Source organism: Dipodomys spectabilis, unplaced genomic scaffold, assembly GCF_019054845.1.
Source record: "Dipodomys spectabilis isolate Male_0828 unplaced genomic scaffold, ASM1905484v1 ptg000017l, whole genome shotgun sequence".
In the NCBI taxonomy this organism is placed as follows: domain Eukaryota; kingdom Metazoa; phylum Chordata; class Mammalia; order Rodentia; family Heteromyidae; genus Dipodomys; species Dipodomys spectabilis.
The window spans coordinates 5697363-5719668 of record NW_024870694.1 but is presented as its reverse complement, the minus strand read 5'-3'; the positions used below and the strand labels follow the sequence as shown (position 1 = coordinate 5719668).

Here is a 22306-nt window from a genome sequence, read left to right as displayed (position 1 = left end):
CCACATAAGCAAAAAAGACAAAAGCTGGAAGTGGTGCTGTGGCTCAAGTGGTAGAGTGTTAGCCTTAAGCTGAAGAGCTGAGGGACAGTGCCCAGGCCCAGAGTTCAGGCCCCATGACTGGACCCAAAACAAAAACAAAAACAAAAAAACTTCAGCAAAGCCTTGCTTAGTTTCCTGATCCATCAGACTATAAAATGATAAATGTGCTCTTTGAAGCTACTAGGCTTATAGTAATATGGTTACTATACAAAACAATAGATATTAATTCTAGGTCAGTTCAATAAGGGTAAAGTTCAATAAAGTAGTAAAGATAATAAATATAAAGAAAGAAAATTAGTGTTATTTGAAGATAACATGAATGTGTACATAGAAAAGCTGTAACATACTTAGTCGAATTTAAGTAATGTCATGGATGCAAAATCAGCACATAATTATAGGCCAGGCATGGTGAAGTCAAAGGAAGGAAAATTAAGACCTACAGGTTAGCCTAGAACTACACAGTAAGTACAAGAACAGCAAGACAACATCTTGAAAAATAAGAATAAAATTAATTATATTTCCATATTCTAAAAAACTACATCTAGAAAATATCCCTAAAATAATATTTACCATCACATTAAAAATATCAAGTATTGAAGATAGCCTAACAAAAATGTGTGAATCTCTATAAACAAATCTGGTATGTAGAAAAATCTCAAGTAAAAAGAGACAGACAATAAATTCAGAGATTACACCTGTAATCCTTGCTACTCAGAGGGCTGAGAACTGAAGATTATGGTTCAAAGCCAATTGTGGCAAGAAAGTTCATGAGACTCTTATCTCCAATTAACCCCCAGAAAATCAGAGGTGGAGCTGTGGCTCAAAGTGGTAGAGCACTAGGCTTGAGTGATAAAGCTCAGAGAAAACACCCAGTCCCTAAGTTCAAGCCCCATGACCAATAAAAAATAAATAAATAAAATTCAAGGACAAAGAGCCAAAATGTATCTCTGAAAAGAATAGAAATAACTTATATGATTTGTTTGTATTAATAAAGATTAAGAGTATAGGGAACAGAAAAGAAATATTCTTTCACTATATATAACTTTGTATCTTTTGAATGTCAAACCAAGTGAAGATATTAATTATGAAAGAAATCATAAAACCAGGCATAATGTTGCAACCTATAATCCCAGCTATTCAAGAAGTATAGGCAGAAGGATCACAAGTTCTAGGTCAGCAAGAACAAAGCTAGCAAGATCAAAAGTTAGAGGTGTGGTCCAAGTGGCAAACTACTTGCCTAGCAATCTCAAGGCCCTGGACTCAATTTCTCACACTGAAAAAAAGAAAAAGAAAAAGAACAATGAAATATTTTAAATCTGGTTATGAATTGTATCCTCAAAAGCCAACTGTTAGGCAATACTTTACTAGAGATCTTATAAATTAGTAGGTACTTTAAAACCATTCCTTCCCTTCAATCTAACTAATATTTCTTAGGAATATTCTGATGATTTTAACCCTAAATAAGGTAAGAAATAAACATAAATAAGAAAAAATAAGGTAAGTACAGGTAATTCAAAGGCATGCATATCAGAGTCAACAATAAATTTTATCCAAAAACCATATAAATAAAACTCTATGTTTTCTCCAACATTATACTAATTTAGATTAGTATGGGCTATCAATATATCTCACATGTGAATGACCTTATTCATCATTCAGATCACCCATCACAGAAATCAAGTTTCTCTTCCCTATTTGGGATTAAAATGTGTTTGATGAATATCCAAGGATTATTTGCCAGAAGCAAACAGAAGATCTAAACTAAACAATCAAAGTCTGGCTTCTATCTTCAAAGATTTTAAGACCAAAGACTAAAAAGTGAGAAACAAGCTGCAATTTATAACATAAGCTTCAAAAACTGAATTACAAAAGAAAAAAAAAACAAAAAAACTGAATTACATAGTATAAGCCCAAAATCATATAAAAATTATACATGATTATTATAGGCAGAAACTTTTTGAAAAGAGTCCCAGGGGCACAGCATAAGAGACTTAACAAATGGGATTACATTAAAATAAAAAGTTTCTGCATAGCAAAGAACATAGTTACTAAACTAGAAAGACATCCAACAGACTAGAAGAACATCTTTACCAGCAATATATCCAACAAAGGCCTAATATCCAAAATATATAAGGAGCAAAAGAAATTAAATCCTGGCAAAGCTAATAAACAAATCACTACAGAGGAAAAGGAGCTAAAGAGAGACTTCTTAGAAGAAGAGGTAAGAATGGAAAGGAAATATATGAGGAAAATTCTCGACATCCCTGGCCATAAAGGAAATGCAAATCCAACAACTTCAAGACTTCGTCTAACCCCAGTTAGACTGGCCAACACCATGAATTGGAACAACAATGTTGGCAGGAATGTGGGGGGGGGGGGAGGAACCCTATTGCAGTGTTAGTGGGAATTCAAACTAATACAGGCACTCTGGACAGGGTCTGGAGCTTTCTCAAATCTATGTTTAGATCTTCCATATGACCCAGCTATTCCATCCTAGGCATCTACTCAGAACATCACAAGCCAAGATACCTTAAGATACTTGTGTACCCATGTTCACTGCTGCACTATTCAAAATAGTCAAATTACGGAAACAATACAATAGGTGATGCCCTACAATAGGCGAGTGGATAAAAATAATGTGGTACCTATATACTATATAGAAAGTTACACAACCATTAGGAAGAATAATATGTCATTTGAAGGGAAATGGACGGGCTTAGAATAAATAATGTTGAATGATGTAAGCCAAGCTCAGAGAAGGAAATGGCACATGTTTTCTCTCATATGTGCAAGCTAGATCTAAAATACATGATGCTAGGCATTCACCCATAGTGAGTCTAAAGGAGGATATTCTTAGGGAAAAAACACAAACGTGCAACACCTCTGTGTTTCTGATCATATAAAATAATATTTTTTGAAACGAACTCCACAAAATGGAAATAATGGGCTTTTTTCTTTTCTGTCTTGTTTACTGTCTTTTGGATAGTGGGGCACAGACAAGGAAAAACAAAGGGTAAACAAATGCAGCAGTGGTACTGAGTAGATATTATGTTGAAAATCAACTACACAACTTACAGGCAGGGATGGGAGGGGAACCTGAGAGAGTGAAGGGATGACAATGTCTAAAAAGAAATGTGCTTGGGGCTGGGAAGTTGGCTCAGTGGTAGAGCGCTTGCCTTGCATGCCTGAGGCCCTGGGTTCGAGGGCCCTGGCCCTCAGCACCACATAAGCAAAAAGAAAAAAGCCGGAAGTGGCACAATGGCTCAAGTGGAAGAGCGCTAGCCTTGAGCTGAAGAGCGGAGGGATAGCGCCCAGGCCCAGGGTTCAGGCCCCATGACCTGACCCAAAAAAAAAAAAAAAAAAAAAAAGAAATGTGCTCTACCTGATTTATGAAGCAGTGACACCTCTGTACATCACCTTTTATAGTAACATTTAATTGAAAAATTACGCATGATTAAATAGCTAAAACTTCCACCTTATGAGATACTTGGAAATGCTTTTCACATATAGAACTTGGGGTTTCATTAAAACTAGGATGCTAAAGGAATCCTCCTAACCCTCATCTGGTAACATGACCAAGTATCATTTTTTACACTGTTCACTTGGATTGTTGATTGTTGCTCAATAGTTGACAATATTTGTACTTGACATTTAAAAAACTAGTTGTTCAGTATATTTTTAACTGTTAAAAAAGTAACAACTATGAATATGACTTAGTGGCTTTATACCTTGCTACTAAGGGTAAATCCCCGAGTTCAAATTCTAGCATTGCAAAATCAAACAAACAGCAAAAAAGCGTGCTCAAGCAAAAACTAGTACAGGAGGTAACTGTCATAGTCAAAAAGGTATATATTCACTGGAGCTAGTTACTCATTGCTATCATCCTAACTACTTAGGAGGCTGAAATCTGAGGATCTTGGCTCAAAGCCAGTAGAGATAGAAAAGTCCACGAAACTCTTATCTCCAATTTACCACCTAAAAGACTGAAATGTACTAGAGTATCAGTGTTGGGCTCAAGTACTAGAGTATTGGTGTTGGGAAAAAAAATCAAGCAATAATGTTAGGCTCTGAGTTCAAGCCCCAGTACCAGCATAAAAAAAAAAGTGTATATTACTTCACTTCTAAATTTTGGTTCCATAGTCCAAGGGAAAGAAAATAATATTGTTCAAACGCCAGTTTTATTTAGAAGAACAAAAAGTTCAGATGTTCTCCATTAGTAGATAAATGAATTTATACCAATGAATCAATTTATACCAATGAATTTATATCAATCTATTATAAAAAGCAACTTTAAATTTTGAGCACTGGTGGCTCATGCCTATAATACTAACTACTCAGAAGGCTGAGATCTGACAATCACGGTTCAAACCCAATCAGGGCAGGAAAGTCCATGAGATTCTTATTTCCAATTAACCACCAGAAAACTAGAAACAGTGCTGTGGCTCAAAGTGATGGATTATTAGCCTTGCGTAAAAAAAGTTCAGGGACAGTACCCAGGCCCTGAGTTTAAGCCCCACTACCAACAAAAAAATGAGTTTTTCTACTTATTGAGATTATAATAGAAAAAATCTTCCAAGTAATGTGAAACTCGCTCAAGAGATAATTTTATTGTAGATTAACTATTGTTTAACTCATATGTTCTTACCGTTCTCGGTTAAATTTAAGGGAATGAAGAATAGCTGGCCTTTTTTGTCTAAGGTTCCACAAATGAAGTGTATCATCTGAACTGGCACTGACCAAAGCACCCTGTAACAAAAAGAAGACAAAGTATGTGTTGTATAGATCTTGAGATATGTGGACATGTGCAGAAACTGAATAAAAGATGATCATTATGCTAAGAAAACAAAGAGTTTTTTCAAGTCACTGAGTTCAATCTTCAAAGTGCTTGAATTTGGCATAGTACAAACATTTAAAGCATTGCCACACAAGTTAACATAAAGAGCTTAACATAAAGAGCTCTATAGGAATCCAGGATCCACTATAAACATGAGTTGGGTTTTGTAATGTTCTATTACTTGGAGATAAGCTGGCCCTAAGCAGCCTTCAACTACATGGAAAATCTATACCTGTTTTGAGCTTGATAAATATATACTTGGTTTCAAGAAAGCTTCTCATAACCATAGTTCTATAAAAAGATATAGGATAGATAGTTAATTGCCATAACAGATATGGATAATAAATTCAAATGCGTTATAAAACCAACAAATGAATATGGAAATAAAGATAAATGTACAAACAGATAAAATATTTGTAAATAACAGGTGAGAAAACTATTTCATTTAAAAGCAAATTATGAAAGAATCATACCTATCTATGCAAATATTCCAAAAAAATCACTCCAAATAGTTCTGAAAAGAATACTCAACTTTTAATACTGTGTATTTACGTGTGTGTGTGTGTTAAATAGTCAAAAAGTCCTTACCTCATTGATCAAGAATTGGAGCTGCAAAACAGCTGCACCACTTTCATGTTGACAATAACAATCAACACCAGGTCTCCCAAGTCTAAGATAATAAAAGTCAAGGAGTCTAACATTTTAGTCAACACAATATTAAAGAGCAAAGAAGGTAACTTATTTAGCAATTAATGTTTTGCATTCTTATTATTTTTATTTCTTAAACACAAGAGTTGGAAAAACAGTTTATGTAAATTATTTTGCACACCAGACTGAAAAATAAATAAAATAAAATAAAACAAGAATTGGGAATCCAGAGATTTCATTTACTTTAAGGCTTAGCTGATTAAACACTTCTTTTTCTACAATAAGTTCAAAATAATTAAAGATTTTAATGTAACAAATGAGAGAAAACAACTTGCAATGTTTTTAAGTAAATTTCTTCATAATCTTAGTATATAAAAAAATCCCTTCTAAGTATAACTTAAAACTCATAGGTCATAAAGAAATTGATTAACTATATAAAATATAAAATCTTTATATGAAAAACTATAAATAAGACTAAAAGACAAAGAAATATCAAGAAATAATTAGTAATATGTTACAGATTCATTATATTTATTATGCAAATATAATAAAGTTAACATATAAATCCAGAGCTAGAAAAGGAAGAAATAAAGATGGAGAGAATGAGAAAACATTATGAAACACAATTTGCATATTCCCTACCTAAATTAAAAATATAGGCAAAATTTATCAAACAATAGTTTTCAGATATTGCATATAGAGTTGAAGATTGTTGGGAATTCCTAAAAGACCAAAACGATGCAAGTGAGTCTTTTGACTCACTCAGCTTACTACCTAGAAAGAGTTTATCAAGTTGAAATCCAGGGAGATAAAGAACCCAAGAGGAAGCTAGCAGATCTGGACAGACCTAGGAAGTGAAAGAAGAGTTCTCAAAACAAGAAAGAATATGGGCTGGGAAGGTGGCTCAGTGGTAGAGCGCTTGCCTTGGATGCCTGAGGCCCTAGGTTTGATTCCTCAGCACCACATAAGCAAAAAGAAAAAAAGCCAGAAGTTCCTCTGTGGCTCAAGTGGTAGAGCACTAGCCTTGAGCTGAAGAGCTGAGGGACAGCGCCCAGGCCCAGAGTTCAGGCCCCGCGACCGGACCCCCCCCCCCAAAAAAAACAAAAAGAATAGAAAAGAAAAGGCAATATAAAAAAGAGCTCTAGAGAGCTGTAAAAGGAATAGCCTTGAATTTTTGGCAATTTACTGACAGGCAAGATGTTTTGAAGAAACGGAACCAGCAACAAGTATAGAGTCTCTGACTGCAAGGGCAACAAGACCAGGGTAACTGGCCAGCCATGAATCCATACACAAGATCCACCCTAAGCTGGGCACTTGTGGTTCATGCCTGTAATCCTAGCTACTCAGAAGGCTTAGATTTGAGGATCGTAGTTTGGAACCAGCCTTGGCTGAAAAGTCACCATGAAACTCTTATTTCAACCACTCAAAGACTGGAAGTGGGGCTCCAGCTTGAAGTGCTAGAGAGCTAGCCTTGAACCAAAAAGCTCAGGGACAGTGTCCAGACCTGAATTCAAGCCCCACAACTGACAAAAAAAAAAGAGAGAAAAGATTGCCACCCCGAAGGATACGCCCCCAAACTCCAGTATGATCTCCCTGCAATATTATAAAAGAATAAAAAAAAGTGAGGATGAAACACTGCTAAAGTTCCTTACACCATGCCTTGCATGTGTACCTCAGAGTGCCCATGTACAATGGCCAGAATCTCTTCAGAGAAATACATCTAACTCATTTCATAAAGCTAGTATTACCCAGATAACAAAATTAAATACACGAAAACTTCAAAAACTAACTTTAAACAGAATTCATACTTAAATATAAAATGTAAAACTATAAATTTTTTGTAACAAGAGAAAATCATTAACATTCCAGGGATTGGTGAAGAATGCTAACAAGTAATATCAAAAACATTATCTATAAAAGAACTGATAAACTAGACTCAGCGAAAGATACTACCAGCAAATTAAAGAATAGGATAAAAATGTAAACATATCTAACAAAGCAGATACAACATCAAAAAACTCAAACAACCCAAATATAAAATAGGCACAAGACAAAAACTTCTATTTCAATGAGAGATCATACAGATAGCAAACAAAGATGTTCAGCATCATTAGTCAAGAAGAAAATGGGAATTATCACAATTGCTAATATGAAATTATCAAAACAGCTTAAACAAACAATGAAATGTACGAGAATGGTACAGAATCATTCTAGAACCTCTCACACACAGCTGCCAGGAATGTAAAATGGTACAAACTTATAGAACATAATTTGGCATAGATTTATAAATCTGTACATGCTTTGATGATTCCTTCAGTACTTCACCAGGAAGATTAAACTTAACATATTTTTAAAGGAGACAAATCATATTCATATCATGGCACTAATATCAGACAAAATGCGCTTAAATTAAAAAGTTGTGAGAGCTGGGCATGGTGGCACACCCCAGTAATTTCAGCTACTTAGAAGGTGAATGTCAGGAAAATTATGATCCAAGGTCAGTCTGGACAAAAAGTTAGGCAGACCTCATTTTAGTAAGTAAGCTGGGTGTGGTGGTTCATGTCTGTAATACTAGTTAGGCAGGGGACAGAGGTAAAAGGACTGCAGTTATAACTAGTATATGTCTAAGACAAGCAGAAATGGTCAGATAAGTTGATGTTAGGTGAAATGAACCCCAAGATAAGAACTCAAATGTTTTTTTCTTTCTTGCTATTGTTTCTAACATATTTATAAGGTATTTCTTTGTTGCTTTGTATGTTCCTCCTCCACAGTATAACCTCTGTTTTCACTATATCTGATGTTGGTATAATTTATGGAGGGGAAGGTAAAAAATAAATTGTTTAAATAGGAATGCAGGTGGACCCATTGCAACAATGTGATGTACAAGACTTTATGTCGAAAAACGAACTTTACAACTTTGGCATGGGTGGGGGGAGAAAGAACGAGGGTAGGGTGGGGTTGAATGGGATAGGATGGGAAGGGGAAACAAAGGAGGAGGCAACAATGCTTGATAAGAAATGTACTCATTGCCTTGCTAATATAATTGTAACCCCTCTGTATGGTATTTTCACAATAGAAAAAAGACTAACCTTACACAAAAATAAAACCCTTCTTTAAAAGACTACAGCTAAAAGAGCTGAGGGCATGGCTCAAGTGGTAGACTGCCTAGATTAGTCTAGCAAGCACAATACCCTGAGTTCAAACTCAGTACTGTAAAATAAAAGTTAGAGTGAGGTATAACAGACAAAGAAGGATATTTTAACATTAATAGAAATTTAGTACAGCAAGAATATATGAACATATGAAGCAATAAACCTGACAAAGTGAAGGTGTGTCTCAAGTGGTAGGGCAGCATCCTTGAACAAAAAAGCAAAAAAAAATCACTTCAGATTTTCATACCTTGTTCTCAATATTGGATAGAAGAACATAAGTATATGGAACATAAGTAACAAAAGAAGAGACTTAACTCAACAAATTAGATCCAATGAACATATACAGATTATTCAACCTGGGCTGGGAAGGTGGCTCAGTGGTAGAGCACTTGCCTTGCATGCCTGAGGCCCTGGGTTCGATTCCTCAGCACCACATAAGCAAAAAGAAAAAAAGCTGGAAGTGGCACTGTGGCTCAAGTGGTAGAGCACTAGCCTTGAGCTGAAGAGCTGACAGCGCCCAAGCCAAGAGTTCAGGCTCCATGAACAGACCCCCCAAAAACAAAACAAAACAGATTACTCAACCAACAACCATAGAATACACATATTTTTCAACTGTATATGGACACATTTTTCAGGACAGATTTTAAGACAGGATAATAATTAAGTTTCAGTAGACCACAAGATAAGAGATCATACAAAATCTTCTCCAGTCATAATGTAGTGAAATTAGAAATCAGCAGGAGAAGTTAAAGTAGGAAATTCATAAATACTTTAAAAATTAATAAACTTTAGCAACTAATGGACAGAAGAAATCTGAAGATAAATTAGAAAAATTGTAAAGATGAATGAAAATGGAGATACAACATACCATAACTCATGGGAACACCAAAAATAGTGCTAAGACAGAAACATATAGATATAGATATAAATGTATAGCTATAAATACTTTTTAAGATGTACAAAAGCAATAACCTAAGTTTATAACTTAAGGAAGTAGGAAACTAACAAAGTTAACAAAGAAAAATAATAATAAAGATTAGAGATAACAGAGAAAAATCATTAAAATCAAATACTGATTCTTTAGGAAGATAAAAAAATGACAAACTTTAACAAGATGAACAAAAGAAGACTAAATTACTAAAAAAAAAAAAGTGAAAATAAGTCACTGCTACAAATTGATAAAGGAATTTGAGGATGAGGGAATAATACCTAATTCATTCTTGAGACCAACATTTGTCTGATTCCAAAGCCAAAGACAGTACAAGATATATAACCTGTGGGGATTTGCTCCTGGTATGTAGGGATGATTCAACCTATGAAAATCAGTCAATGTAATACACCACTTAATAAAATGGGGGGGGGGGGAGGGAAGCCCAATCATCTTACCTAAAGCAGTAAAAAAAGCATTTGCCAACATACTTCCATATGTAAAAAAATAACAATAAACCAATAAGAAACTATCTCAATTTAGTAAGGATTACAGATGAAAACTCACACCAGACATCAAATTCAATTGCTATAAAAACAAAAAGCTTTTCCTTTAAGATCAAGATTATCAAAGGCTTACAACTTTCTCATTTGTATTTAACATAGTAGATGAAGTTCTTCATTGCCCAGAGCTAAGAAAGGAGAGGAATTGGAGTTATCATTTAGTTGTTATGAGGTTTCCATTTGTGTTTTGGAGGTAGTATGGTTTGAACTCAAAGCCTTATGTTAGTCAGGTGCTCTACCTCTTGAATCATACCATCAGCCCATTTTTGCTTTAGTTATTTTTGCTTTAGTTATTTCTCAGATAGCATCTTGTACTTTTTTCCTGGAACTGTAGCCTTTTACTCCTATTTATACTTCTCATATGGCTGGAATTACAGGTATAACACCAAACCCAGCTTGTTTGGTTGAGACTAGAGTCTTACTAATATTTTTGTTGTTCTTTGCCTGGGTTCAAACCATAATCCTCCTAATTTCCAGTTACAAAGTAGAAGGATCATAGGCATGTGGCACCATACATAGTCCAGCAGTTTAGCTTTTTTCTTTTAAAAAATGTTTTATTGTTATTATAAAGGTGACATACAGAGGGGTTACAGTTACATAAGTCAGGTAAGAGTACATTTCTTTTTTAAATTAACTTATTTTAAAGTTCCAAACACATTTTAATCTTCACAATGATAGTCATCATTATCTAAATCTACATTGCTTATGAAGTCTACGATCTTTAAGAATAAAATTATTTTTTTTACAAATCGGGTGATATGTACATTTCTTTCCTTTTGCTTAGTATCAGCTGTTCCCTCTCTCTCATTCCCTCCTTCCCATCACTGCCCTTGAGTTGTTTAGTTTACTTTCATCAATGTCCAGTGCAGCTGATGAGCCACTCTGTTGCATTTTTTCATCCACTTTCCACTTATTTCACCTTCCCCCAGATGTGCCTGTGTTTACACCATAATGAGGTAAAGAATACAGAATCATCTAAAAATGATAGGACAATTTAAGAAGAGGTCCTTTGTTCCTTATCGTTGGCGTTCTTTTCAGTATGCCTATTGTTTTATGTACAAATGAAGGGGTGAATGGGTGTTTCAATTTGGTATTTTTCTCCTGAGACTATACTCTTTTGGTCTCATGTGTATGGATGACTTGAGTCCCATTTTACTTTGTCATATCTCATTGCATTTTAATTTTAACATCTGCATATCAGGGAGAACATGTGTCATTTGTCTCTCTGATCTTGGCTTACCTTGCTCAACATGTTGTTCTAGTTCCATCAGTTTCCTTGCGAATGCCATTATTTTATCCTTTCTAATTGCTGTGTAAAATTTCATTATATATAGATTTATATCACAATTTTGTGATCCATTCACTTGTAGTTGGGTATCTGTGTTGTTTCCATATCTTGGCTATTGTGAACAGTGCAGCAATGAACATGGAAATGCAGGTATCCTTGTTGTATCCTGGTTCCTGTTGCTCAGAAAGATGCCTATGAGTGGTATGGCTGGGTCAAAGGGTATGTCTATGTTTAGTTTTCTGAGGAACCTCCAGATTGCTTTCCAGAGTGGTTGTATTAGTTTACATTCCCACCAGAAGTGCAGTAGGGTTCCTCTTTCTCCACATCCCCACTAGCATTTGTCCTTGTCTGAATTTAAGATATAGGACATTCTGACTGGGGTAAGGTGGTATCTCAGGGATGATGAACATTTCCTCATGTGTTTCTTTGCCATTTGAACCGCTTCTTCTGAGAAGTCTCTCTTTAGCTCCCTTGCCCACTTAATGATTGGTTTGTTAGATTTGGGAGGGATTCATTTCTTGAGCTCCCTCTATAAAGTGGATATTAGGCCTTTGTCTGATATATTGCTGGTAAATATCTTTTCGTAGTTGGTTGGCTGTCTTTCTAGTTTGGTAGCTGTGTCTTTAGCTGTGCAGAAATTTTATTTAAAGGTATCCATTTGTCAAGTCTCTCTCCAGTTTGTTGTGACCCTGAGACTCTGTTCAGGAAGTTCCTGCCTGTGCCTGTAAGTTCTAGTGTTTCTCCTACTTTGTCCTGGAGTAGTTTCAGAGTTTCAGGTTTGATGTTGAGGTTTTTAATCCATTTTGAATTGATGTTAGTACACAGTGATAGTTTTCTGCATGCGGCTGCCCATTTTTCCCAGCACCAATAGTTGAAGAGGCTATGTTTTTTCTACTGTATGTCTTTGACTCCTTAGTCAAATATCAGCTGTAGTTTTATTTCTGGGTCTTCTAATCTACTCCATTGGTCTTTGGGTCTATTTTTGTGTTAATAACAAGCTGTTTTTGTTATTATGGCTGTATAGTAGAGCTTGAAATCTGTTATTGTGATACCCCCTGCAGTGTTTTAGCTTTGTAAGATGAACTATATACAAAGAAGGATGGTGGTATTATGACTATAACTCTGAACTACATTCTTCTTCTTTATTTTTTTTGTAAGTTGTGGAGCTTGAACTCAGGGCCTGGGCACTGTCCCTGAGCCTCTTTGTGCTCAAGGCTAGTACTCTACCAGTTGAGCCACAGCACTACTTCTGGTTTTTGAGTGGTTTATTGAAGATAAGAGTCACACCAGGACTTTTCTGCTCAGGCTGGCTTCAAACTGTGATCCTCAGATCTCAGCCTTCTGACTAGCTAGAATCACAGGCATGAGCCACCAGTCCCCACCTGAACTACATTTTTTAAAAATTGAAACCATGCAACTTCCAGGATTATTCCCCAGTTGTACTCTTGGACATTTATGAAAACTGTGTCATTCCATTTATGTGGCATTCTTGAGATAGCAAAGCTATGAAAATGAAGAAATTAGTGGTTGTTAAGAGTTCAAATATGGGATAGAGAAGTTAAGAGTAACAGAATATCACTATAAATAGGCAAAATGAGGAATCCCTCTGATGACAGAAAAAGTCCTATATCTTGACTGTGTCAATATTAACATTCGGGCTGTAATATTATATTGTATTTTAGTAAGATGTTACAACTGGAGGAAATTGGGTGATGATAGAGTACATGGGATTTCTCGGTATTATTTCTTACACATACCTGTAAATTCACGATTATCTCAGAATACAAGGTTTAATTTGAAAAGCTGGAATAACATTAAATCAGCCAAGAGTACATTTATGGAACTAGTGTCAAATATTAGGAAAAAAGGAAAGTTCTCAAAAAGGAAAGTTCTCAATATTGCTTCAATCTTTAAGAAACTGAAAAAAATAAAAATAAGTAAAAAAAATACCAGAGCAGAAATTAATGAAATAAAACAAAGGAAAACAATATAGGAATGCAATGAACCTAAAAGTTGATAATTTGTGAAAATCAGTAGAACTGATCAATTTCTAGCTAGATTCAGAAAAAGGAAAAATACATTCAGACACTGGTGGCAAATGGCTATGATCCTACCTACAAGAAAAGCTGGGATCTAAGGATCACAGTTTGAAATCAGACTGATAAGGGACAGAACCCAGACTCCACATTCAAGCCCTAATGCCAGCACAAAAAACAAAACAAAAATCCACAGACTACCAATAATCAGAATTAAACAAGGGACACCAATACTGATATTAAAGATATTAAAAATATGCCAATAATCAAAATATCAGGATACAAAATTAACCCACAAAAATCAGTACCCTTTCTATATACCAACAATGTACAAGCAGCAAGGGAAATCAAGAAAACAATCCAATTTGCAATCACCTCAAAAAAAAGTAATAAAGTATCTGTGAATAAACCTAACCAAGGAAGCGAAAGAGTTTTATAGTGAAGGAAAGAAATCACAAAGGACAAGAGGAAATGGAAAGACCTTCCATGTTCATGGATAGGAAGAATATTATGAAAATGGTCATACTGCAAAAAGTGATCTACAAATTCAATACAATCCTATCAAAATCCCAATGATATTCTTTACTAAGATAGAGAGAGAATCCAATTCTTATGGAACAACAAAAGGCCTAGAACCGCCAAACAATTTTAGGCAACAAAAGCAATGCTGGTGGTATCACAATCTACCCCTCACGCTCTACTACAGAGCTATAATAACAAAAACACCTTAGTAAAGCACAAAAATAAACCTGAAGATGAATGGAGAAAATTAGAAGACCTGAAAATAAAACTTTATTCTTAAAGTTATCTGATATTTGATAAAGAAGCCAATGATATACAGTGGAAAAAAGGCAGCCTCTTCAATAATTGATGTTGGGAAAACTGGGCAACCATATGTAGAACACAAAAAGTGGATCCCTCGGGGCTGGGAAGGTGGCTCAGTGGTAGAGTGCTTCCCTTGCATGCATGAGGCCCAGGGTTCAATTCCTCAGCACCACATAAGCAAAAAGCAAAAAGCCAGAAGTGGCTCTGTGGCTCAAGTGGTAGAATGCTAGCCTTGAGCTGAAGAGCTGAGGGACAGTGCCCAGGCCCAGAGTTCAGGCCCCACAACCGGGCCCCTCCCCCCAAAAAAGTGGATCCCAGTTTGTCACCATGCATTAATATCAACTCAAAATGGATCAAAGACCTCAATGTCAGACCTGAAACTGAATTACTGCAAGAGGGAGTAGTAGAAACACTAGAACTCATAGGTATAGGCAGAAACTTTTTGAAAAGGGTTCCAGGGCACAGCAGATAGGAGAAAGACTTGACAAGTGGGATTATATCAAACTAAAAAGTTTCCGTACAGCAAAGGACATGGTTCCTCAACTAGAAAAAGTCAACAGACTGGAAGAGGGTCTTGACCAGCAATACATCCAACAAAGGCCTAATATCCAAAATACAAAAGGAGCTCAAGTAACTAACCCCTCCCAAAGTTAAATGGGCAAAGGAGCTAAGGAGAGACATCTCAGAAGAAGAGATAAGAATGTCAAAGAAACCATGAGGAAATGCTCATCATCCTTGACCATAAAGGAAATGTGAATCAAATCAATGCTGATGTTCTATCTCATCCCAGTTAGATTGGCCAACATTGTGAATTTGAACAACAAATGTTGGCAAGGATGTGGAGGGGAAGAAACTTTGTTTCACTATTGGTGGAACATAAACTAGTACAGCCACTTTGTACAGTAACAGCAGTCTGGAGGTTCTTCAAAAAAATTAAAGATAGATCTTCCCTATGACCCAGCCACTCCTGGACATCTACCCAGAACATCAGGAGCCAGGATACCGTAGACACTTACAAATCGATGTTCATTGCTGTACTATTCACAATAACTACATTGTGGAAACAGTCTTGATGCACTACAACAGATGAGTGGATCCAAAAAAATGTGGTGCCTATACATATTAGGAAGAATATTACGTCATTTGCAGGGAAATGGATGGATGTAGAACAATCATGTTAAGTGAGGTAAGCTAATCTCAAAGACACAAATAGTGCATGTTTTTCTCTCATATGCAGACACTAGATCTAAAACATATGGAGACATGATAAATCTACAGTCCCACTGTGAGACCAAAGAAGATATTCTTAGGAGAGGAACAAAAAGGCACCTCTGTGCCTTTGATTATGTAAAATAATATTTTTGAAATAGAAACAAGAGGTCTTTTTCTTTCTTTGTGGCTATTTTTTTCCTGTTGTTCCTTTGTCTTTCGGAGGGTAAGTGGGGGACACAGAAATGAACAAATGGTGAACTAATGCAGCAATGGTGCAGAGACACAACAATCTAAAAAATGAACTATACAACTTGTGGGTGAGGATGGGAGGGAAAAATTGGGAGAGAGTGAAGGAAAGAAATGTGCTCTTTATGTAACTTATGTAACTATAACCCTTCTGTACACCTGTATAATAACAATTTTAAAATATTCCAATAAATTTGGCAGCATAGATTTTTACAATTTTATTCATTTCTAAAGATGTAATAACCTTTATTTGATCAAAAATTATTTACTTACCTAAAATGTTAAAGGAACTTTACTTATGTAGAGAATAATGAGCCAATAATTAAGGATACATTCGTATAGCACCTGTTCTTGTCCCAATAGCTAAGATTTTCTGAACTGGATCAAAGGCCATTGCTGTGGGCTGATAAGGAAAACCATGCCGAACTGTCTGAAAGAGAACAAATAATACAAAGAAAGTCATCATGGAACAAATAATGAAAATGAAAATAATATAACATTACAGCATGAGCACAATGATTATAATTATTTTTAAAAGAAAAAAGTATTCTCAAATGTTGACAAGGATAAGGAATAGCCTAAACCATCACATATTGATGATGAAAGTATAAAATATGACATTTTACAACTATTTTAGAAAAATGTCTTTTGGCTTCTTATAAAATAAAATACCCAATGACTTAGTAATTCCTCACTTTATGCATCTAGGAAAATTAAAATGATGCCTCCAGAAATGATTTGCTAGCAGGTTTAAATTGGAAACAATACAGGTGTCTGTCATAAGAACTTCTTTAAATCCTGTGGTATACAGAATAAAATACCACTCAGCAATTGAAAGATATAAACTACTGATAGATTTTAAATACAGCATCATGGATGATTCTCAGAAACATTATACTAAATGAAAGAAGGAATAAGCAAAAAAAAAAGTTTATACTGTATGAAGAATATAAATTTGTATTAAACTTTGAATAAGCAAAACTAATCAATAGTGAAAACTCAGAATTTTAGTTATCTTCAGGAGGAGTGACTAGGAAATAGTATGAAATAGCTTTGCTTAGTGAAAGTAATGCTCTACATTTTGGTAAAGGTTTGTATTATTAAAAAATTATCAAAGAGAATAATAAGGCTTAGGGGTTTTTTGTATGTAAGTTGTACTCCAAAAAGCTTAAAATTATTTAAAATACTAAACTCTAATTATTGATACATCTGAAATGCTAAAGTATACATCTTCAACCTGACAGTGCACCCCAAAGTAATATTCATAGATGGAGGAGAGAACAGATAGATACATAATAAAGTGAAGACAGCTAAAACTATTAGCAAATCTAGGAGGCAAGACCATACACCTTAGTGTTCAAATTTAGGTTCTTTCAATTTTTGTGTTGTTAAAAGCTTTCATATTTATATAATGTTAAACAAAAAAAGAAAAGAAAGATATAAAACTTTCATAACCTCATTAAAGAGAAATGATTGACATATGAAAAGGTAAATCTAATGTTAGAAATTAATTTCAAAATGGGATATGCTATAACTTTGAAAAGAGGACTCAGAGATCAGAAAAAAGACATAATATATCAAGTTTATCCAAGAATTTAGGATACCACAAACTATTTTTAAGTTAAATATTTTATTATATAATACCGCATCTGGAAGTATTGAAAGACAGAAAGACAAATCAGAGCATGTAGTCAATCTAAAACTTTTATTCCCCTAGAAAAGTTGGAACAATTTATGTAATTTTACATAATTTTTCTTTTAAAGAATCTATGAGCATGTACATATATACATATTACATAATATACATATAAACTGTTATTTCCACTCCACAATATATCTTGGTGTAAACACCACCAATAGCTCAGGTCTGTAATCCTAGCTACTCGGGTGTCTGGGACCTGAGAATCAGTTATTACGCCAACTGGGGCAGGAAAGTGCATGGGATACTTTCATCCAATTAACAAGCAAAAAGCTAGAAATCAAGCTGTGCTGAAGTGGTAGAGTGCTAGCCTGAAGCAAAAAAGCTAAAGGTCAGCTAAGATTTTCTGAACTGGGACTTGAAAATCTCAGTATTGCTACACACACAAGGAAACGTTTAAGGTCATCTAACTTTTTTTTTTTGTTGTTGGTCGTGGGGCTTGAACTCTGGACTTCGGAGCTATCCCTCAGCTCTTCAGCTCAAGGAGAGCGCTCTACTGTTTGAGCCACAGTGCCACTTCCAGTTTTCTAGTAGTTTATTGGAGATAAGAGTCTCATGGACTTTCCTGGCCCAACCTGGCTTTGAACCATGATCCTCAGACCTCAGCCTCCTGAGTAGCTAGGATTACAGGCATGAGCCACTGGCGCCTGGCTCTAACTTGTTTTTTAATACAAATATTTCTTGATTTTTCTTAACCAACCACTGTTGATACTATTAGCCAACTACTGTTGCATATGCTCCAGAGAATTCTTAGTTAGATTGGTGTTGGGAAAGGATGTCTCATGAATGCAGTCCTTTAATACCCATCTGGCAAGATCTATTTCTAAATATCAAACCATGAGAGGGTTTGGTGTAGCCAAATGTTCTGTGACAGCTATCCAGAAAGACTGTTGATCATTGAGGGACTGACAGACATTATTAAAGCTGATTGTCTTTGTAGTTCTTGATATCAAAATGACATGGGATGAAGTGTCTGGACTTCTGTTCAAAATCAGTAGCATAGAATTGATCTTTGTCCCCTGATGTAATTGGTAACCAAAGCATAATGTTCTTCTCTCCTAGGATCTATTAAAGAATGCATGGTATTCTGTATAATATTTGGTAAAAATGTATACCCTCCCCAATTGCTAATTTTGATCCTTGCCTAGGGTAAGTTACCTCTTGATTCTCATAAAATTTTTCCTCATTTAAACTAAAAAATACAAATCTATCAAAAGAAAGAGATTCATAATATTTCTCAGAGCAATATGAATTATAAAATATTAGAATATAGCTCCTCTTCAAAATAATGGAAAAGATGAAAACATTTTATATCTCATTTTCTGAGGACAGTATTAATCCTGATAACAAAATCAGGTAAGGCCATCATTAGAAAAAACTAAATACTGGTAACTCTTATATACAAAAATCCTTAGCAAAATTCTATCAAATACATTCTAGCAATATATAAAAATATATGTATTAGGATATGTATGAATCAAGCAGAAAAGATCAGATAAGGTGATGTTAGGAAAATGAACCCTAAGATATGTATTTAAATGTTTTTTTTCTTTCATGCATTTGTTTCTAACGCATTTATATGATTATTTCTTTGTTGCTTTGTATGTCCCTCCCCCACAGTATAACCCCTGCTTTCACTGTATTTGATGTCGATATAATTTGTGGAGGGGAAGGGGAAAAACAAGTCGTTTAAATAAGGATACAGGTGGACCCGTTGCCAACAATGAGAAGTACAAGTTGTCATGTCGAAAACGAACTTTACAACTTTGGTGGGGGGGTAGGGGAAGATTGGGTGGGGAGGGGGGAGGCTGGGAAGGGATGGGAAGGGTAAACAAAGGAGGAGGCTACAATGCTTGATAAGAAATGTACTCATTATCTTGCCCATGTAATTGTAACCCCTCTGTACAGTTTTTCACAATAAAAAAAAAAAACATGTTATTTCTTTGTGTTAAAATATATATATATATATATATATATATATATATATATATATATATATATGTATTAGGATCTGGTGAGATTTACCTCAAGAATTCAAGGTTGGTTTAACATTGAAAAACTGATGAGGAGTCTGGAGGAAGATGGCAGAGGAGAAGATGGAGGCTAAACAAGCTCTTGCATAGAAAGCAGTTTTAGTGTTCCAGTGAAAAGTCCTAGACTAGAGAGTCAAACTAAGTGTCCCATCATAGTACAGAGAGTTTGGCCAGAGAGGAAAAATCCAGGCACCTTGGTTAAGGAGACAGATCTAAGCACTTGCTGGTGTCTGCAGTGGCAGTGGCGGTGGCTGCTGCAGAGGCCTCCATATTAACAGAGAGAGCCCAGAATAAAGGTGCCAGAGGTGGTGCACAAGTGGATTCTACTCACTGCCAGCAAGAACTGACAAGGAGCAGAAATCTTCATCTTGCTGATCACAGACAGTCTCAGACTAAGGATGGCCAGAAACCAAGGGACAGGCGTGAATACACCCTAAGACATCCTCACTCCTCTTGGAGCATCAGTGAGAAGGTAGCTTCTCCCCCGCCACTGGAGAAGAACTCCATCTTTGATACTGACAAAAAACCCGGTCAGAGCAGCTAGCATGCAACTCAGGCCTTGGAAGAAGACAATAGGAGCCATTCAACAGATCACAGGAACCTGACTTGCAGGGCTCAACTCCACCCAGGGGAAAGTTGCCCTTCCCAGGCAGAGAAAGCCCCGCCCATCAAGGAGTGACTTTCTTCACTGGGTAAACAGAGCCAGAGGCTGCCCCTCCCCACTGCAGCATAGGCCCCAGACCCAGCAGCAGGAGGGGTAAAAGAAAAAGAATTGAAACTCAGTAAATCCTGAAAATGGTTTCAGACTGGGCTCTGTGAGTGTCTTAGGAGCTAGCCCCTCAGAGAAAATCTAATGATTGCTCACAGGCTTCAACCCTACCTAAAACATAGCTTCATCTCAGCAACTCCAAGCTAGAGGAAACAGCCATCTCCTTCTTTTGTGTTACTCAAAGCAGATCTCCCTCCCACTAAATTAGCCTGGGAGGAGGATCATAAAGTCCTGGGTAAGGCAGAGCTTCTTTCAGCCTGCTCAAGCCAACTGACTTAAGAAACCAATCAAGGCACAGGAAAATCAAACACCACAAGCAAACCAGAGACTCCACCAAGAGACTGTTTACAGACATGGGAGCTACAAGATCCCCTACCCCAAGAGAATCAAAGAACTCTTTTTTCTAGCTATTTTGTAATTTTTTTCTATTTTCTCATAATTTTTATTTTATGTGTATGTGGGAGGGGGAGTGTGCATTTGTTTTAAACTCTTTTTACTTTCTTCCCTTTTGGTCTTTTTTTTTTTTTTGGTCAGTCGTGGGGCTTGAACTCTGGACCTGGACGCTGTGCCTCAGCTCTTCAGCTCAAGGCTAGCACTCTACCACTTGAGCCACAGTATCACTTCCGGTTTTCTGAGTGGTTTATTGGAGATAAGAGTATCACAGACTTTCCTGCCTGGGCTGGCTTTGAACCATGATCCTCAGATCTCAGCCCTGAGAAGCTAGGATTATAGGCGTGAGCCACCAGCTCCCAGCTTGGTCTTTGTGTGTGTGTGTGTGTGTGTGTGTGTGTGTGTGTGTGTGTGTGTGTGTGTGTGTGACTTAATTGCTGTTCTGCTCATTCCCAGATATACACCTGTCGTTGATTATTAGGCCTTATCCTTCATTGTGTGCATGCATAATTCAAAAATTGATGACTCAATTTGCAAATCCTTAGCCTTAACTCCTTTAATAGTAGTATTATTTCTTTATACTTATATAACTGTTTCATTTTTCATTTTTATTTTTTTAATTTTTCATTTTTCTATTTTATCTCTCTCCTGCTCTTTCTATCCTTTTCCTCTATCAGTATTATTTCCTTATACTTATATAATTTTAAGTGTTTTATTTCTTAAATTTAATTTTTTTTTCATTTTTTCTTGTTTCTTTATCTCTTTCCTATTTTCCTTCTATTGGTTTCCTCTCTGAAATTAGGTCTTGGTTAAATTCACTCTTTCCTTTTACCTCTCCATATTCCTCTAATCTTATTTTCTCCCCACAATTCTCCCTAAACATATTAATTTCTGCTGACTTCCTCTTTGACATTCTTAGTCCATTAACCCATAGTTGATTGTTGAACTAGATTGTATCTGTACTCATTTTGACTATGTCAATCAATCTATGCAACTGCAGGGTTCTGGTTGATGCTTAAACATTAAAATAATGTTCTAGAGCAAAATTGGTTTTCCTTTCATACCAAATGGGCAGAATAAGCCAGAAAAACACAAGAAAAATGGCAAGTCCCGGTATCTCAACTCCCACTCATGATAATCAGGTGACAGGACAGCTAATGAATAATCCAGAGGAGAATTCCCAAAAAGCCCTACAAACAGTACTGGTAAACATGCTGAATGAAAATATTAAACACCTGCAAAGGACTCAGTGTGAGCTTGATAGGGAGTGCGATGAGGCTAACCAAAGATTAATAGAGGAACTTCATTAACATAATGAGGCTAGTCAAAAATTAATACAAGAATCTCGTGATCATGAGGAAGCTAATCAAAGATTAATACAGAAATTGCATGAGCAGGCTGAAAATAGACAAAGATTCATACAGGAATTTCATGAGCATGAGAAAGCTAATCAAAGAGTAATACAGGAATTGTGTGAGCAGGATGAGAATAGACAAAGACCAATGGAGGCATTCATGGAATCCATAACCAGCTTAAGGAATCTAGGGAGGTCACAAAGGGAATGCTGAATGGAGCCCGTCAGAAGGAAAGGGAGTCCAATGAAACCATAACCAATCAACTAAGGGATTTGAGAATGAACACTGA

General features: G+C 35.9%; 1 protein-coding gene across 6 annotated transcripts in view; it reads right to left on the bottom strand.

Moving 5' to 3' along the window:
- The window catches only part of Stxbp5l (syntaxin binding protein 5L), a 179963-nt gene that overhangs the window by 124971 nt on the left and 32686 nt on the right, over positions 1-22306 (bottom strand). For all 6 annotated transcript variants that reach the window (XM_042668305.1, XM_042668311.1, XM_042668310.1 and 3 more), the window contains exons 3-5: positions 16104-16201; positions 5462-5543; positions 4685-4785 (exon numbers count right to left, since the gene is read on the bottom strand). In XM_042668305.1, coding sequence (XP_042524239.1) covers positions 4685-4785; positions 5462-5543; positions 16104-16201 — 281 coding nt within the window. The remainder of the gene's footprint in view (positions 1-4684; positions 4786-5461; positions 5544-16103; positions 16202-22306) is intronic.